General features: G+C 42.2%; 1 protein-coding gene across 6 annotated transcripts in view; it reads left to right on the top strand.

The window, feature by feature from the left end:
* The window catches only part of DOCK10 (dedicator of cytokinesis 10), a 401,433-nt gene that overhangs the window by 355,031 nt on the left and 27,469 nt on the right, over nucleotides 1-18,933 (top strand). For 5 of the 6 annotated variants that reach the window (XM_073674692.1, XM_073674690.1, XM_073674689.1 and 2 more), the window contains exons 47-50: nucleotides 1,663-1,761; nucleotides 4,084-4,190; nucleotides 9,798-9,920; nucleotides 11,242-11,355. In XM_073674692.1, coding sequence (XP_073530793.1) covers nucleotides 1,663-1,761; nucleotides 4,084-4,190; nucleotides 9,798-9,920; nucleotides 11,242-11,355 — 443 coding nt within the window. The remainder of the gene's footprint in view (nucleotides 1-1,662; nucleotides 1,762-4,083; nucleotides 4,191-9,797; nucleotides 9,921-11,241; nucleotides 11,356-18,933) is intronic. The other variant, XM_073674693.1, reaches the window with a different exon arrangement.

Genomic DNA, 18,933 nt, shown 5'->3' with positions numbered 1-18,933 from the left:
CGCTGGGTGAGGAGATAACTGTTGGTTCAATGGTAAGAAAATGGAAGAAATACAAAATGACTGTCAATCGATCTGGGGCACCATGCCAAATCTAATCTCGGGGGGTATCCTAGATCATGAGGAAGGTGAGAGATCAGCCTAAAACTACACTTGAGGAACAAGGCAGCTGGGACCACAGTCAACAAGAAAACCATTGGTAACACATCACGCCTTAAAGGTTTAAAATCCTGCAGTGCCCGCAAGGTCCCCCTGCTCAAGAAGGCACATGTGCAGGCCCATCTAAAGTTTGCCAATGAACAACTGGATGATTCTGTGAGTTATTGGGAGAAGGTGCTGTTACAAAAATTGAGCTCTTTTTCATTAACTCAATTCGCCGTGTTTGGAGGAAAAGAAATGCTGCCAATGACCCTAAGAACACCGTCCCCACTGTCAAGCATGAAGGTGGAAACATTATGTTTTGGGGGTGTTTCTCTGCTAAGAACACATGACTACTTCACCGCATCAATGGGAGAATGGATGGAGCCATGTACTATAAAATCCTGAGTGACAACCTCCTTCCCTCCCCAAGGAAATTAAAAATGGGTCGTGGCTGGGTCTTCCAGCAAGACAATGACCCAAAACATACAGCCATGGCAACAAAGGAGTGTCTCAAAAAGAAGCACAGTAAGGTCATGGAGTGGCCTAGCCAGGCTCCAGACGTTAATCCCATAGAAAACTTATGGAGGGAGTTGAAGCTCCGAGTTGCCAAGCGACAGCCTCAAAATCTTAATGATTTAGAGATGATCTGCAAAGAGGAGTGGACCAAAATTCCTCCTGACATGTGTGCAACCCTCATCATCAACTACAAAAATGTCTGACTGCTGTGCTTGCCAACAAGGGTTTTGCCACCAAGTATTGAGTGTTGTTTGCCAGAGGGATCAAATACTTAATTCTCACTGCAAAATGCTAATAAATTTATCTAATTTATACAATGTGATTTTTTGGGGGGGGATATTCTATCTCTTAATGTTAAAATTAACCTACCCTTAAAATTATAGACTGTTCATGTCTTTGTCAGTGGGCAAACTTACAAAAACAGCACGGGATCAAATACTTATTTCTAGGGTTGAACGAGTATGTTCTATTAACCCTTTCGCCGAGTATGCTCGGGCCGAGCTCCGAGTATTTATAGCTGCTTGGTGATATGGTTGAATCGCTCCCGTGTGCATGATTTGCAACTGTTTGACAGTTTTACTACATGTGAGGAATGTGTAAGAAATAGACATTCCTCACATGTAGTAAAACTGTCAAACAGTCGCAAATCATGCACACGGGAGCGATTTAACCATATCACCGAGCAGCTGTAAATACTCGGAGCTCGGCCCGAGCATACTCGGCGAAAGGGTTAATAGAGCATACTCGCTCAACACTACTTATTTCCTTCACTGTATGTTGTAGTCAATACATTAGTGACTAACTAAATGTACATCATTTGCACGTAATCTTACTCCATGTAAACCATTTTGTACATCATTTTAAATGCTCAGAAAACCCCTTTAACTTGTGTTTGTATCATTTACCACTAAATCCATGATTTTTGCTGTTTGTGCCATTAAAATTGCATGCACTAACTTTTTCTTATTACCACTATACTAAAGTGTATTTGAAACTGCTATACTGTAGGTTACTGGAAAAGTGAAATCTGTCAGGCCCCAAGCATGCTGTTGGAAGAAGAAAATTCCTCTGATTATAACCATTTACTAATCTCCACTGGTGCAAAAAGTGAGTGCCCCTAACACTACATGTGTTGTGCTCGGTCTTGTCACTCAACTTTTTGCAACAAATGCAAGATTTTTATTTGCTTGGATTGTTGCATTTTGCCGTAGTGATCATCATATTTTACTATGCATGGACTGATTACAGAAAAGAAACCTCATTCATAATCTGTTTGCTTTTAATCACACTGAGTAATTATGGGATGTCCTAATTTTTATAGCAAGGCAAAAACCCTCATTTATAATTATAAATTAAATTGCAAATGCAAGTCAATCACTTAATCTCAGCTGAGTGTGTGATTGTCTTCAACCAGTTATGATGCATGGATTACCAGCTCAATATGTTTCTTCCATCACATTTAAGAAGTGAATGTCTTTAGTGTAATACTATGTAATAACTGGACAACCCTACATAAATGCAACAGTGCACCATGTAAAATAAAAGCACCACATACACTCCATTCGATCAATGTCAGCACTACGTCTACCAGCACTTGGGTAATATTGTTATGTTACATGAGCGCTGCAGCCTTTCAGCGACCACTGATAGGACGCAGAGTTCATGTGACATAACAATTCAACATAAGTGCTTGCTGAGACAGAACTGTCTTCACTGGAGCGAAACTAGACCGAAGATGAGTAGTTTTTGTTTTACATAGGGCACTGTTGCATTTAAGAAGAGGTTGTTCAACTAGTGGTCACCTTTATCACCATAAACTTGAACTACGCTCGGATCGCTTTATCCGGCCCAACGACCAGGTCTCGTGGTCTGAGCTAACTGCCTCTTTTGTATGAGGTCAGAAGACCCGGTGTTCTGCCTGGCTATTGGGATCTGAGAGTAGTCCTTATTTTGCACATGGGTGACAGTGGTCTAAAGGCCCCGTCACACTTAGCGACGCTGCAACGATCCCGACAACGATCCGACCTGTCAGGGATCGTTGCTGCGTCGCTATGTGGTCGCTTGTGAGCTGTCAAACAGGCAGGCTCACCAACGATCAGGGGAGCAGCGACATCATGGAAAGAATCTTTCCACGATGTCCTGCTCCTGGTTACCAGCCTGCTGAAGCAGGAGCAGGCTGGTAACTATGGTAAACATCGGGTTACTAGGGGCACACGCGCACCTAGTAACCCCTTGTTTATCATGGTTACGAGCCTGCTAAAGTGAGCGGGAGGTTACCGCTCACTTTAGCAGGCTCGTAACCATGATAAACAACGGGTTACTAGGTGCGCGTGTGCCCCTAGTAACCCGATGTTTACCATAGTTACCAGCCTGATCGCTGCTCCCGCTGGTCACACACAGCGATATGTGCTGACCAGCAGGAGAGCAACGACCAAAAAATGGTCCAGGACACTTTACAGCGATCAGCGACCTCACAGCAGGGGCCTGATCGTTGCAAAGTGTCACACATAGCGACATCGCTGGTGAGGTCGCTGTTGCGTCACCAAAACAGTGACACAGCAGCGATCTCGCTATGTGAGACGGGGGCTTAAGACTGTTTAGAGATGAGTGGATCACTTCGTGCAATGCCGATCCTTGTCCAGGTCAGTGCTCTCTGGCCATGGGTAGGAGCTACCGAAATTTTTTGACCTTCCGGGATCCTAGGCTCATCTCATGATTTGCTGGGGTCAGAAAATTCACGCAGCTCCTGGCAACAGCCTCAGAGCACTGACCTGAAATGTGGACCAGGGTTGTGCGAAGTGATGCGCTCATCCGCTGTGTTAACTTGTTATAGTCATGCAGCGCAACAGGCTTAGCCTTTAATAAGAACTGTTTTAGCTGTAGTCATTGGCAATTCTATATGTCAGTGAATACAGTCTCAAGGGATCTTATCAAGACTCTTTTCCATATGCTCTATTAGGCCAGAGCAGACTGGCTAACTTACATCATGTAATACCTGATGGTACAACCGCTTTACTAGCTCAATCCTCGCAAAATTAGAAAGTCCACTCATCTCCTAAGTCTCATTTTCATGCATCTAGGGAGTAAACTGGTACGTGATACATCTGTAGTTTGCGTTAATCATCAAACAAGCATTTAGCATGCTATATCCTTTGACCTAACACACAGAATCAGTTTGTGACAAACTCTTTCTTACTTGCATAGGCTGTTATCCCTATTAAAGGCATGCTACTCCAAAAAAATAGGGATTTAATAAATCTGTAAAGATGGAATAGCAAAATAGAGATAAACCACTTAAAAGTTTAGATTTGGTGCCATAGATGACATGTTTCCAGTGTCTAACATACATGTGTGAGTGTAAAACCTCTTGTAACTGTGTCCCTGCAGCCACGGTGAGGGAGACTACTAAAACTATGGCTTTATTAACAGGTTTGTTTTCCATGGGGTGGCCAGCCTTTCAGAGTATCACCCCAAATATCAAGGAAGAAGGGGCAATGAAAGAAGACTCAGGAATGCAGGACACCCCTTACAATGAGGTAAGCAGGTAACCTTAAATTCGGATGTAAAGTACTCAAAGACGTGGCAGGAAATTACAGTAAACTGAAGGTGCATTAAATTGCACAATTACAGCCAACTTTTAACAGCTTTTGTCCAGAATTTTACTCTCCCATGAATCTAAGGGGTGAGGAGACTTTTAAAGCCGCAATGCTCCTCTGGGAAATATGCAAATTGTCTCTTCAGAGAGGAAGAGGACTAGAACTCTAGTGCCACCTACAGGAAGTAGCAATCCTAAAAGTCAATAGTGACCCTTTAACGAGCCTTATCACATCACTTAGGATATAAGCCAGAAACTCAATTTGCAGACACTGTGTTTCGGGGTAATGCCCCTCGTCAGTGCAGTGTGTGAGTTCTGGTTTGGCTGGATGAGAGGCGTCAGACCGGTATCTAAGGGGTAACATTTTTCCTTGCGGAGAGTGACGTGTTAAGCATGTCACGGTGAGGAGACTTTTAAAGCCTCTTCCTCTCTGAAGAGACAATTTGCACCTGTCCCATGAATGAATGAATGAATGAGTGAGTGAATATGTGAGTGTGTAAATGAATAAGTGAATATGTGAGTGAATGTGTGTGTGAGTGCATAGTGTAGACTACGGTACTCTATAGAGCCAATGACCGGTGGACATTTCATTGGTGCAACCTATGCAGCCGCACAGGGGCCCATGTGGTAAGGGGGGGGCTACTTCCACTTCCAAAGCAGGTAGTGGCTTCTGACATAGACAGAGCTATTGGACCGCAAACGTCTTTGTCTGCCACTGACTATCATCTTTGACCCTTGGATGAACCTACAGAAGTAAGACAGCTATAGCTGCTCTCTTGTGTGAGAATTTCCAAAGGAAAATGTAGATTAACTGCAGTCAAACCTGAAGTTGTATATGAGTGCCTGACTGTACAGTACAAACACTATGCAATACTGCCCACGTTCCCCCTTGAAGAACAAGTATATTATTGTATTGTGTAATGTGAACATGCGTTAATGTTGTGTTCTGCCCGACATTAGGGAGAGTTAGAGTTAATGATTATGACTAGCCCATAGTGGGAGGGGATAAGGTGAAGGGACAAACCGTTTCCTGTCAGGATGTCAGATAGAGCCCAGTCTGAATTTGAAGTAGATCTAAGGTCTGGAAAGTAAGCAGTGCCACATAACGTGAGTGTCCTGAAGTAAGGAGAAACCGAGACGGTGGTTAGTGTGAACCGGAGTAGAGAAAAGGGAAACTGAGAGGAGGATGGAGTGACCAAACGGAGACTTGTCCTGGGAGAGGACACCTATCAGTACGGCCCAGAGTTTATAACTCCGAGAGGTAACTGCCAAGACGGGACAGAGTACATGAGACGAAAAGAGTGGCGGAAGTTCTAGAGCGTCAGTGACAGGGAAGATAAGTACCGGCCATACTGGCAACATAGTTCCCGTGAGGGAAAAGAAGACGAGGACTCTTGCTATCTGGACTGTAGTACTGAGCTAGGCTGTGGTGAAGGAAAGTGAAACAGTGGAGATAGAGTACGAACGAGTAACGAGAAAGGAATTGGAACTGCGTGTAGAAAATGTTCCGTATAGTGAAGGAAACGTTCATGAAGTTGTGCACCAGCTATCTACTGTATATAATTCCCGCCAAGTTATTGTTCAGTAAAAAGTTTATTTTTATACTGGTGGTCTCCCTCATTGAACTGTTCAACATCTGGTCCTGGCCAACCCAAGTCATTGGTAACATGCGGCCTCCAAGGACGTAGCCCCCATAGCACAAGTCCACACACCCAGCCATGACCCCCACCTTCATGTAACACTATCTCTCTGTGCCATGTTAAACACCAGCACACTGCAAGCATTATATACATGAATATAATTGCAACACATGTAAAAATGTAGTTCTTTGCATACGTTTGATCAAAGTTTGGTAGCCCGTCTCCCATCTACAGTATAACTTCTTTTAAAAGGAACATTAATGTTAGACTCGCCTCTCTCATTGCCTAAGCCTCATATAAAGTGGGGAAGCATGGGACCCAGCTATACTTTGTTCTAATTAAAAACAGTGTTGGTGTTCCGTTCACGCCCGGACTAACTGGCGTGAGCGTGGTTAGTGATCCCGCTGGACCATGAACCGAGGAGTGCCTGGAGGGGCTTGACTAAGTATCAACTCGGTCCTTCCTACAACGCCTGGGCATGCTCCTGATGAGGTTGCGGATGGTCTCCTGTGGGATCTCCTCCCAGACCTGGACTAAAGCATCCGCCAACTCCTGGACGGTCTGTGGTGCAACTTGACGTTGGTGGATGGAGCGAGACATGATGTCCCAGATGTGCTCAATCGGATTCAGGTCTGGGGAACGGGAGGGCCAGTCCATAGCTTCAATGCCTTCATCTTGCAGGAACTGCTAACACACTCCAGGCACATGAGGTCTGGCATTGTCCTGCATTAGGAGGAACCCAGGGCCAACCGCACCAGAATATGGTCTCACAAGGGATGATCTCATCTCGGTACCTAATGGCACTCTGGCTACCTCTGGCGAGCACATGGAGAAAGAAATGCCACCCCACACCATTACTGACCCACTGCCTAACCGGTCATGCTGAAGGATGTTGCAGGCAGCAGATCGTGCTCCACGGCGTCTCCAGACTCTGTCACGTCTGTCACATGTGCTCAGTGTGAACCTGCTTTCATCTGTGAAGAGCACAAGGCGCCAGTGGCGACTTTGCCAATCCTGGTGTTCTGTGGCAAATGCCAAGCGTCCTGCATGGTGTTGGGCTGTGAGCACAAACCTCATCTGTGGACGTCGGGCCCTCATACCACCCTCGTGGAGTCAGTTTCTAACCGTTTGTGCAGACACATGCACATTTGTGGCCTGCTGGAGGTCATTTTGCAGGGCTCTGACAGTGCTCCTCCTGTTCCTCCTTGCACAAAGGCGGAGGTAGCGGTCCTGCTGCTGGGTTGATGCCCTTCTACGGCCCCCTCCACGTCTCCTGGTGTACTGGCCTGTCTCCTGGTAGCGCCTCCAGCCTCTGGACACTACGCTGACAGACACAGCAAAACTTCTTGCCACAGCTCGCATTGATGTGCCGTCCTGGATGAGCTGCACTACCTGAGCAACTTCTGTGGGTTGTAGAGCCTGTCTCATGCTACCACGAGTGTGAAAGCACAGCCAACATTCAAAAGTGACCAAAACATCAGCCAGAAAGCATTGATACTGAGATGTGGTCTGTGGTTCCCACCTGCAGAACCACTCCTTTATTAAGGGTGTCTTGATAATTGCCAATAATTTCCATCTAATGTCTATTCCATTTGCACAACAGCATGTGAAATTGATTGTCAATCAGTGTTGCTTCCTAAGTGGACAGTTTGATTTCACAGAAGTTTGATTTACTTGGAGTTATATTCTGTTGTTTAAGTGTTCCCTTTATTTTTTTGAGCAGTAAATATATATATATATATCCAGTACAGACCAAAAGTTTGGACACACATTTTCATTTAAATATTTTTCTGTATTTTCATGACTTTGAAAATTGTACATTCACACTGAAGGCATCAAAACTATGAATTAACACATGCTTGCACACTCTTGGCATTCTCTTGATGAGTTTCAAGAGGTAGTCACCGGAAATGGCTTTCACTTCACAGGTGTGCCCTGTCAGGTTTAATAAGTGGGATTTCTTGCCTTATAAATGGGGTTGGGACCATCAGTTGTGTTGTGCAGAAGTCTGGTGGATACACAGCTGATAGTCCTACTGAATAGACTGTTAGAATTTGTATTATGGCAAGAAAAAAGCAGCTAAGTAAAGAAAAGCGAGTGGCCATCATTACTTTAAGAAATGAAGGTCAGTCAGTGCGAAAAATTGGGAAAACTTTGAATGTGTCCCCAAGTGCAGTTGCAAAAACCATCAAGCGCTGCAAAGAAACTGGCTCACTTGAGGACCGCCCCAGGAAAGGAAGACCAAGAGTCACCTCTGCTTCTGAGGATAAGTTTATCCGAGTCACCAGCCTCAGAAATCGCAGGTTAACAGCAGCTCAGATTAGAGACCAGGTCAATGCCACACAGAGTTCTAGCAGCAGACACATCTCTACAACAACTGTTAAGAGGAGACTTTGTGCAGCAGGCCTTCATGGTAAAATAGCTGCTAGGAAACCACTGCTAAGGACAGGCAACAAGCAGAAGAGACTTGTTTGGGCTAAAGAACACAAGGAATGGACATTAGACCAGTGGAAATCTGTGCTTTGGTCTGATGAGTCCAAATTTGAGATCTTTGGTTCCAACGACCATGTCTTTGTGCGACGCAGAAAAGGTGAACGGATGGACTCTACATGCCTGGTTCCCACTGTGAAGCATGGAGGAGGAGGTGTGATGGTGTGGGGGTGCCTTGCTGGTGACACTGTTGGGGATTTATTCAAAACTGAAGGCATACTGAACCAGCATGGCTACCACAGCATCTTGCAACGGCATGCTATTCCATCCGGTTTGCATTTAGTTGGACCATCATTTATTTTTTAACAGGACAATGACCCCAAACACAACGCCAGGCTGAGTAAGGGCTATTAGACCAAGAAGGAGAGTGGTGGGGTGCTACGCCAGATGACCTGGCCTCCACAGTCACCAGACCTGAACCCAATCAAGATGGTTTGGGGTGAGCTGGACCGCAGAGTGAAGGCAACAGGGCCAACAAGTGCTAAGCATCTCTGGGAACTCCTTCAAGATTGTTGGAAGACCATTTCCGGTGACTACCACTTAAAGCTCATCAAGAGAATGCCAAGAGTGTGCAAAGCAGTCATCAAAGCAAAAGGTGGCTACTTTGAAGAACCTAGAATATAAGACATATTTTCAGTTGTTTCACACTTTTTTGTTAAGTATATAATTCCACATGTGTTAATTCATAGTTTTGATGCCTTCAGTGTGAATGTATAATTTTCATAGTCATGAAAATACAGAAAAATCTTTAAATGAAAAGGTGTGTCCAAACTTTTGGTCTGTACTGTATATATATATATATATATATATATATATATATATATATATATATATATATATACAACACCACTGTGCAAAATAACTCTACAAACATCAATTGAAATGTGAGATACTTTGCACACTTTTGATCAAAGTGTGTGAGGCCATTTACGAATTACAAGGCAACCTCTTTTTAGTTGCTATCCTGTACTAAAAAACTCACTTCTTTCTTCAAAGGAAGAGGGGAGGCATGGTCTCCATATGAATACCTGTACACTATGAAATTCATAAGAAAATCTCCATTGTCATTTTTATCTTTTCGGCTATACATATATGCACTTTCTCATCAGTTATAATAAGCTACATGTTATCACTATCATTGCCGAAACATGATGACCCTTCAGCTCATACATGAATACAGAGGGTTTTTTCACACCTAAGTGCACATATACTGTAACATGTGTACCATCTACATTCAGTCTCCAAAAAAAAAAAATTACTTTCCTTTTATTGGGAGATAAAAATACTGCCATGGAGAATTTTGAGGCTATACAGAATTCCTTTGTGTACAATAGGCATTCTTGTGTATGGTGCTTGTTCTTGTCTTTTGCACTGATAAATAGCTTCTTGTCACGTGTTTGTGTCATTTGTGACTTTAGAGCACTTTGGTGGAGCAGCTGGACCTATGTGTTGACTTCCTCTGGAAATCTGAACGATATGAGCTAATTGCTGATGTCAGTAAGCCGGTAATCGCTGTATTTGAGAAGCAGCGGGACTTCAAGGTAAATTCATGTTTTGTGTGAGGGACGTCTATCATATATGGACAGCTGCATTATTATGGAAATCTTAACTATTGTGTGAATATCTATTTCCTTTCAATTCTGTTTTAGGCGCTTTCTAACTGTTACGGTAGGATCACCCGACTGATCTCTCCACATCCGAGAAAAACGGTCTGATTACTCTGATCAGAGTTTAGTCATGGTGGCATCAATTTTTCTCAGATGTGGAGAGAAAAAGAAAAAAGTTTCTCCACCTTTTCCATTCTGTCAGTGTGTGAAAATCGGACTTTACTCGGATGTCATCTGAGTGCTATCTGACTTTATTCACAGACACATAAATTTGCATTGCTGATTTTGATCTGATACTCAGATCAAAACTGAACATGTCTCTGATTTTTTCGCTCTGATGAAAGTTGGACATGTGCACAGCCCTTAGAATCATATATACGAGAGCTATCAATGAAAACCACGTATAGCACTTGTCCTATAAAACCGGTCATGTGCATGAGCCCTTAGTGTTAATCATCTGATAATCACAGCTCAAAGGGATCAATCACAAAATTGATCAGAACAGACCTATCCTATCTAGCACTATATTAGTGTCAACTGGACTTTACTTATTAAACAGGATTTTTTTTATAAATTTAAAATACACAAAGATGCAGAACAATATAATAAGACCACAACAAACAAATGCAAATCCACCTGCAGGTTAGTGTCTACACTATGTTCAGCTGAATGTCTACACACTGGAATAAAACAAAGGAAGAAAGTAGAGCAGCACTGAGACAGTAGAGAGAGTGGGAAGACAAAAGAGTCTCGGAACTTCTAAAAGAATATAAGGAATTCTGTTAGAATTTCTGCCATAATTTACAATGAATTGCAAATCATTTGACTACATTTGCATGTTGCGTACTTTCTTTTTCTTTCATATGCACTATTCAGACATATCCACTTTTAAAATGTAGTATATATTTGTCTGTGTCCACATCTGTGTTTTGTCTCCATTTACAGCTACAGCGTTCTGCCAGAACCATTGCACGACAGACACCGATGGTGGCTGGCTGACCCCGATGGTGGCTGGCTGACCCCGATGGTGGCTGGCTGACCCCGATGGTGGCTGGCTGACCCCGTGACTTTAAGGGTCTAACACATCTGTAGTTTCAACAGGAAAAATATCACGGCATGCAGTGCTAAGTTTCCCATTAAAGATGGAATCTGCAGCCAAGACACCACACTGAGCCCCTGACACGAGTGTGAACGTAGTCTAAGACACATATACAAATTTGCTAATAATTGTTTATTATGTGTTCACCTCTTTCAGCGACTGTCAGAACTGTACTACCGTATACATCGATCTTACCTGAAAATTGCAGAGGTTGTAAATACAGAGAAAAGGTTATTTGGGCGGTACTACCGAGTTGCCTTCTATGGCCAGGTAAGTGGACTGTAAAATATTCACGTCTGTATTAACCATAGGGATCTGGATTAGTGATGAGCGAGTGTGGTCTGTTAACCCTCTCGGCAAGCATGCTCTGGTGCTCGCCGAGTATCTTCAGCGTGCTCGGGTGTTATGTTTTAGTCAATCTGTGTGCATGATTTGCAACTGTTTGACAGCTTTAATACATGTGAAGAATGCCTAACAAACAGGCATTCTTCACATGTATTAAAGCTGTCAAACAGTCGCAAATCATGCACAAAGATTGACTAAATACTCAGAAAACATCCGAGCATGCTCGTAAATCTCGAGTAACGAGCATGCTCGCTCATCACTAATCTGAATGTGTCTGGCCACTAGCTGGTTTGTCATAAAAAAAATACTTTAATGATATACAACTTATCTCTGAATATGTAATAATAACCAAAGCTACCATTTGTATCTCAAAGCAAATCTTTCAAGTACATGCAGTATACTGACAATTAGTACAGTACGTCAGTGTATAATATCCATAGAATAGACTTGAGACTGGCAGCCCAAGCATTTTTTACACTTCTTGAATTATTTATACATCTCATTATACAGAAAAGATTACTTACTTTGTCTAGAACCCAATTATTATTCATTCCAATGCAGAAAAGGCAGAAGCTTCAGCAAATGTTGTAATTATATCGTAATGTCTATCGGGATAAAAACAGATAAAATTCTGATAGTATCAACTCCATGTAAGAAATTAAATTAGATCAGATCAGATAAAATATACATCGTGGAGGGAAAACCAGTTAAAGGGGACATCTGTTCTAACAATCTGATATAGTCAGTAGATTTAGGACGTCTGGTCTGAAGAATACACAGGATGGGGTCCTGCAGCCTTGGTCACACTGATCTGATCTATAGTGGTGGTGGTAATGCTCAGAAAAAAGTCACAGATGTATCAATACCATCTAATTCTTAGTGCAAACGTAGACTAGACAATCTTACACTGTACCTGACCTATTAGAATGGTTCATGCTGTTAGATAATTCTGGCTCATTTTTGGACTGTCTTTTCTAAAGTTGCATCTACACTGCAATATTATGTATTATCTGATGAACCAGCAAAGCATTCACTCATTGGGTGAAATCATCTTTTGTGCTGCACACAAGATCATGGTTCTCCGCAGCACATCGTCCCTTCTAAACAGGATTCACACTGCAAGAAAAATGCCAAAATCAATTATAGATGGTTCACTGCATATCGTTAGAGCGATCTGCCTGTGTAAACAGGCTATTTAATGACTGCTCAACAGCAAACAAGTTACTGATCGGCGCTTGTTTAGTGCCACCGGTTGGTTTGTCTAAATTAACCTTAAGTTTATATCACCTATTAGTTGGATAACTTAGCGCCAGAGATTTTTGTCACAATTTTTGCACATGATATTGCATATCAGGCAATGCCCCTTTCCGCTGAGCCATACCCCTTTTAATCAAGGTCACACCTCCTTGTTGCCCAAGGCGCAGAAAGTGTCTAAAACACTTAATTAATATAATAGTTTTTTGACGCATTTGTGCTAGGATTCTGCTACATTCAGCTTGATAAATCTTTTCCTTCGGTCTCTGCATTTGGAGTTTGTTTTTCATATATACTGTAAATGGTTAAATTGGCATTAAAATAAAGACCACTAGGATCAGGTCTCTTGCCTTTGCTGGTGTCTCAGCTCCTATATCCTCCCAGTCAACTCTAAGAAGAAACCTTTTTACTATCAGTATGAATTATCAAAGATACACATCAAATTTCATTACTTCACAGTGACGATCACACCATACTTCCTTAAAGGGGTTCTCTAGGAATACAAAAAAATAGAAAAAAATGTCACTATGAATCAATTCCTAAATACCTGTAATTAGCAAATTACATTCATTTTGTCCATAGAGGTAATCACTACAGGATTGGCCGCTGTCCTTTTACCCTGACAGCAGTTTCCTGAGCAAATTCGTTCAGAGAAGAGCTACTAGGATGGTGAGCGGACTGCAAACTATGTTCTACGAGGAACAGTTAAAGGATCTAAGAATGTTTAGCTTGCAAAAAGAAGGCTAAGAGAAGACTTAATAGCTGTCTACAAATATCTGAAGGGATGTCACAGTGTAGAGGGATCATCCTTATTCTCATTTGCACATGGAAACACGAGAAGCAATGGAATGAAACTGAAAGGGAGAAGATACAGATTAGATATTAGAAAAAACTTTTTGATAGTGAGGGAGATCAATGAGTGGAACAGGCTGCCATGAGAGGTGGTGAGTTCTCCTTCAATGGACGTCTTCATACAGAGGCTGGACAGACATCTGTCTGAGATGGTTTAGTGAATCCTGCATTGAGCAGATGGTTGGACATGATGATCCTGGAGGTCCCTTCCAACTCTAACATTCTAGGACTCTATGATTATAGAATGTTAGGACAGGAGCCTGTGAGCATGTGCAGGAGGAGGCTTTGCTGCTGTCCCCTGAAGATGGCTATACCACAGAATACCTCCCTACACAAAACACATGTTATTACCTTATTAAAGGGGATTAATGATTTATTTGTAATGACATTCTGTTTCTGATTTTATATTTTTCTATTCCCAGAGAACCCCTTTAAATTCCCACTCACAGTAATACGGCTCAATCACCTAAAGTATTCAGACATTCTATATTTCTTACAAAACATCATAGTAGAGATATATATGGCCTCGGTACTAAGGAACCATACAGCATCTTGTGCACTGCTTTAATGCTCCATGTGCACTGCTGCCGTGTGCATTAGTCCTTAATATAATATGTAATAAAGGCCCAAATATAGACACCCTCTTATATACTATGGATTTGATTGTCACTCCATCTAGTGGCAGTAAGAGGTAACGCAGAATTCCATATACTAGTAGTTCTTCACTATTAGCCCCTTCATTTATTTTGAATGGGCGCAGACCAGTATTTCTGCGGTTTCCACAGATTATGGTGGGTTTATGATAAGTGCAAAATCGGCTTAAGGAGGTGAATAAAATAGTAAAAACAGATTTTTGTGAATTCTTGTAAAAAGGTGATGAATTTGACTCATAGGATAAAATAAATCAGTGCTAAAGCCAAGAAACACACACTGGCACATGGCTGCTGCTGGAAGGTGAAGGCAGTCTCCCAAGAGAAATAATGGAGGCGACTATCAGGCAGGTTTTCTGCTCCAGCTCATTTGCAGAAAGGAAGTACCTGGCTTGTTGGCAGCAAATGAAATGTGGCATATTTAATCCAGCAGAACTGTTCTCATCGATGACTGCTTCCCAGTGTCAGGCTTTAAGGATTTCTCAGTCACTCAGTGATGATCTGTGGCCGGTGAGATCTTCTTGACTCCTGAACTGGAATCACACAACGTGCAATGACTTTTACAATCCCTCTTCATTTTCCGACTCAATCTTAATGCATGCATTTGCTCTTTTTTCCCGTCCGATCCTATTGAAGGCTGTGGTAAGTGCCTCATTTCTGCTTGCCTATTTCCTTACCACTCACACAGACAGCGCCAGCTGTTTACCCATGATGTTTTACATCTGATATATTAATACAAGCTAAAATGTTCATTTGTCGCTTCCTTCTGGTGAAATGTGAGAGTGCTGTGTTCATTTGTGTCTGTTTACATCCCAACATTCATGGCAGACTGTAATAATGCATCTGTTACAGAATTAGGGAACTTTACAGTATGTAGTGAATTGAAATGAATGGAAACTGAGCTGCAGTCCCGAGAGTGACCACTACACAGTGTACGGCGCTGTGGCATTCCGATTGTGTACAATGACTGCACCGCCATCTATCAGCCGATCTGTGTCAGACCCCAACTATCCTGTGTTAATTGGTCATCATTATATCAATCACAAACAACCCTTTCAAAGAGGGTTTTCACAACATTTTTAAAATTAGTAGAGGGAAGGGAATAAATAAAGTAGGAAGTTTTCACTTGCCATTCCAATCCCAAACAACTCAAGTGCTGCTCTTGTGGTCTCTGCCAGGACCAGAAGTGTTGCTGTCCCATTCATTTAGTCACCTGACCTATGAGGTCCCTGATTGGCTGCTGGGTCAGGTGACTGACTGATTGAGAGGACGTCATCACTTCCGGTGGTCGGAGGTGTGTATTGCAATGTCAGCATAGGCGAAGCCTGCTGTCTCCAAGTTCTGTAAATACAACTCTAGGTTACTGTACATCACAATTAAAGTCTGTAGAAAATAAGTAAAGCAATGCACTTGCAAAGACGTTTATATTATATTATAAATTATATTAATTTTCACATAATAGGTGGACATTCACTTCAGCTAAGTCTCTCGCAGTCTTACTATTTTACATTGCCAGGTTTACCACAATTTGCCTTTTTTATAATGAAATAAATAGCAGTAAGAAGGATAAACATCCTATCCATTCTCAGCAGGAGGAATGTGGTATTACACGGAGCATAGTCAAATGAATGTCTTCCAGAATATGAGAAAATGTTGGCTGGCTTCCTCTGCCCTGGCCTATTGAGTCCTGATCAGAGGGTGGCGGGACATTATTAATTCTATATGCCCTAATATTACATATAAACATGGATTGTCCCAAAGTTTGTATGATACAAGAAGCTGTCCATGGAAACAACTTCTCTAGATGATAGAACCATATATTTGTATATTCTACTGCATAATATATCTTTAGAACATACAATGTATACAGTCATATTTTACTTTGTTTTTGCGGGAAATTTTGTTCATGTCTAATACAAATTATTAAGACATATTTTTAATAATTATTTATTTTCCCTTCATTCCAGAGTACAGCACATATTAAAAAAGGTGCAAACAGGATTTACAGTACATAATATACATATAAATATGACTAAATGAGAGACAGAACAGTACTGCAAAAAGAGAGGACCCTGCCCGGAACTATAAGGGAAGCGGCCTGGAGATAATAGTTGGGGGGAGAATCTTCTCATATGGCAGTGTGGTGGCAGCAGGGCTGTTTGAAAGTTGCAGGTTTTCTAAATAAATGGATTTTCAGCTTGTTTTTTAGGGTTTTGAAGATGGGAAAGAATCTGACCTCTTGTGATGGAGAGTTCCATAGTATGAGTAATGCACGGGAGAAATCTTGGAGGAGGTTGTTTGATGACCAGCAAGAGGAGAGCAAAGATGGAGATATTGCGAGAACCTGGGATTATATGTGTGGAGGTAGCAGGAGATAAGGTCAGCGATGCATGCACAGGACAGGTTATGGACAGCCATTATTAGTATTTTGGATTTAATTCTCTGGGCATTGGGCCGCCAGTGGAATAATAGGAAAGAGGTGAAGGGAAGGGATAGCAAAGGGACCAGCAGATTACCAGGCTGCACATTAGGGATGGATTGAAGGGACAGAGTCTTGAGGGACTTGAACAAAGAGAGAGGGCGAGATGAGGAGGTGATATGTTAATGCAGGGATGTGAAACTCAAATACACAGAGGGCCAAAATTAAAAGCTCCCTCCTCCATCATTGCTTTCAACTGTATAGGCATTCAGGATAAAATACACTCACCCTGCGGGCCAGATTTGGCCTGTGAGCCAGAGTTTGACATGTGTATGTTAAGGAAAAAACTATATGCCAGGTTGGTGAGATATAAAGAGATCCCGGAGAGCGCCAAGCATGTGATGTCAAGGGATAAGCGTGTTACAGGAGGGAGTGGGCAACTGTCTAGAATATAGGGGACCATGAGAAGTAGCACAAATACTGTTGAGGGGCTTTGGTTAGGTTGTAGTGGAGTAGGATTCAATGTTAGATTGTAACCTGTTGAAAAGACGAGAGGACAGTTCAAGGTGGATATGTTTAAGGAGTTTAGAGGCAAATTAATATAATGAGATGGGGCTATAGCTGGACAGAGAGGACCAGTCAAAGGTTAGCATTTTTAGAATGGCTCGAGTGAAGAAAAGAAAGGATGATGTACCTCAGCTGAGATGATAGATGTGTGTAGGGCATCAGGTGACCGAGTAGGGAGCGAAAAGTTTCATAGTTGTTTGTGGTTGTGAGATGGAAAAGATGAGAGTTGTGGACTAGTCCTGTTTAGCAGAAATAAGTGCAGATTGGAAGTTGACGAAAGTTTGTTGGTGATACGGTCGCCTTAGAGCAGGTTTTTTTCTAAACACCCTGGTAGCCTGCTCTAGTTTTCTCATCAGATTGACATGTCCACGCTGCCTATTGATTTGTTGAGCTCTCTTGTGTGTGAGAGGAGTGACTGAGTGGAGAATTGAGGTATTTGTGGTATTTTAGAAAGAGGTTGATGCTTCTGTGTCATGTAATGAAGGTAGTATTGAGTGAGGTAGAGGAGAGTCAGTCAGTCTGTGAATGTAAGGGTAGGTTTCCCACAGGGTCTGCCGGTTTCTTTTTCTGGTGCGAGGGGAGAGGGATTCTCGTAAAAAAAGGGAACACTGTAAATAGATTATGGTCAAACAGGGGGAGAGCTAAAAGGTTATATCTGGAACAGGTTGCATCCATTGTAAGTGGCTTTGGAGATCCTTTGAGGGACTGATGGAGAAGGTAAGTAATAGCAATTTGGAGACACCTGAATGGCAGGTGTCAGAGGGGATGTTGTCACCTATGGTGATTATGATGATGGGGATATCTGATGGTAATGTAAGAGCCAGGTAGTAATGTGGTCCATAAAGGTGGTAGCAGGGCCTGGTGGACCACTTGGAGGTAACAAGAAGATGCTAACAAAGTATACTTGAAAAGAAAGGAGCGTGAGGACGGAGGGTAGAAGTATAGGAGGTGGAAAGAGCAGTTATCTCATAAGCAATGGACATATTTTCCACCATGTTTGTAACAGGGTCAGGGGTTGTGAATAAATTAAAAGTTGCCATAAGGGATTAAATCATGGGCGGCGGTGCTGGGGGGTGTCTGCCATGTTTCCAGTTTAGTCTCGGAAGGATAGATTATGAGAAATAAATAGGATATGGATGTAGGAAAGTTTGTTGCAGACAGAGCATGCATCCAAAAATGCCCCGGAGAGAGGGATTAGAGAAGCACAGGTCACACAAATAGGTTTAAGCTTTAAGGTTAGTGTTACTGCCAATCTGAGCGATATAGAAAGGAAAGAGTTAGACAACATTTGGATGAGGATGATTTCAGCGAGCTCAGTTACAGATTTACCAGCAGAATCTGGTGTTTTATTTGCCTCCCATCTCTACAGATAATTTGTAGAACTAGAGGAAAGTTGCTTCTAAGCTCTATATCTGACCACTAGATGGCACTGTTGTATAGTCATGTTTTCTTTTCTAGTCTCCTGATTTCTATCTATGGTATCTTTTATATATTACTAATATAAAGGGGTATAAAAATACATAATTATTCTATATATAATATCCCACTATTTGACACATTTGTTTTTGTTCCTTATAAATAACATGTACGCCCAATCACAAATAGGTTCAAATAGTTTCCTTTTTACTGGATATGTCATGAGCTTTTCAATAGCTTTCCATGATGTACTATGGCCATTAAAGAAGTTGTCCACTACTTTTACATTGATGCCCTATAATGTATGATCGGCCGGGGTCCCACACGCAGCACCCCCGCCGATCA

The sequence above is a fragment of the Phyllobates terribilis genome, unplaced genomic scaffold (genome assembly GCF_046119375.1).
Source record: "Phyllobates terribilis strain yellow unplaced genomic scaffold, ASM4611937v1 Scaffold_3__8_contigs__length_932513732, whole genome shotgun sequence".
Classification (NCBI taxonomy): domain Eukaryota; kingdom Metazoa; phylum Chordata; class Amphibia; order Anura; family Dendrobatidae; genus Phyllobates; species Phyllobates terribilis.
Note: the sequence above shows the minus strand (reverse complement) of the source record. Positions and strands in the feature narration are given on the sequence as shown.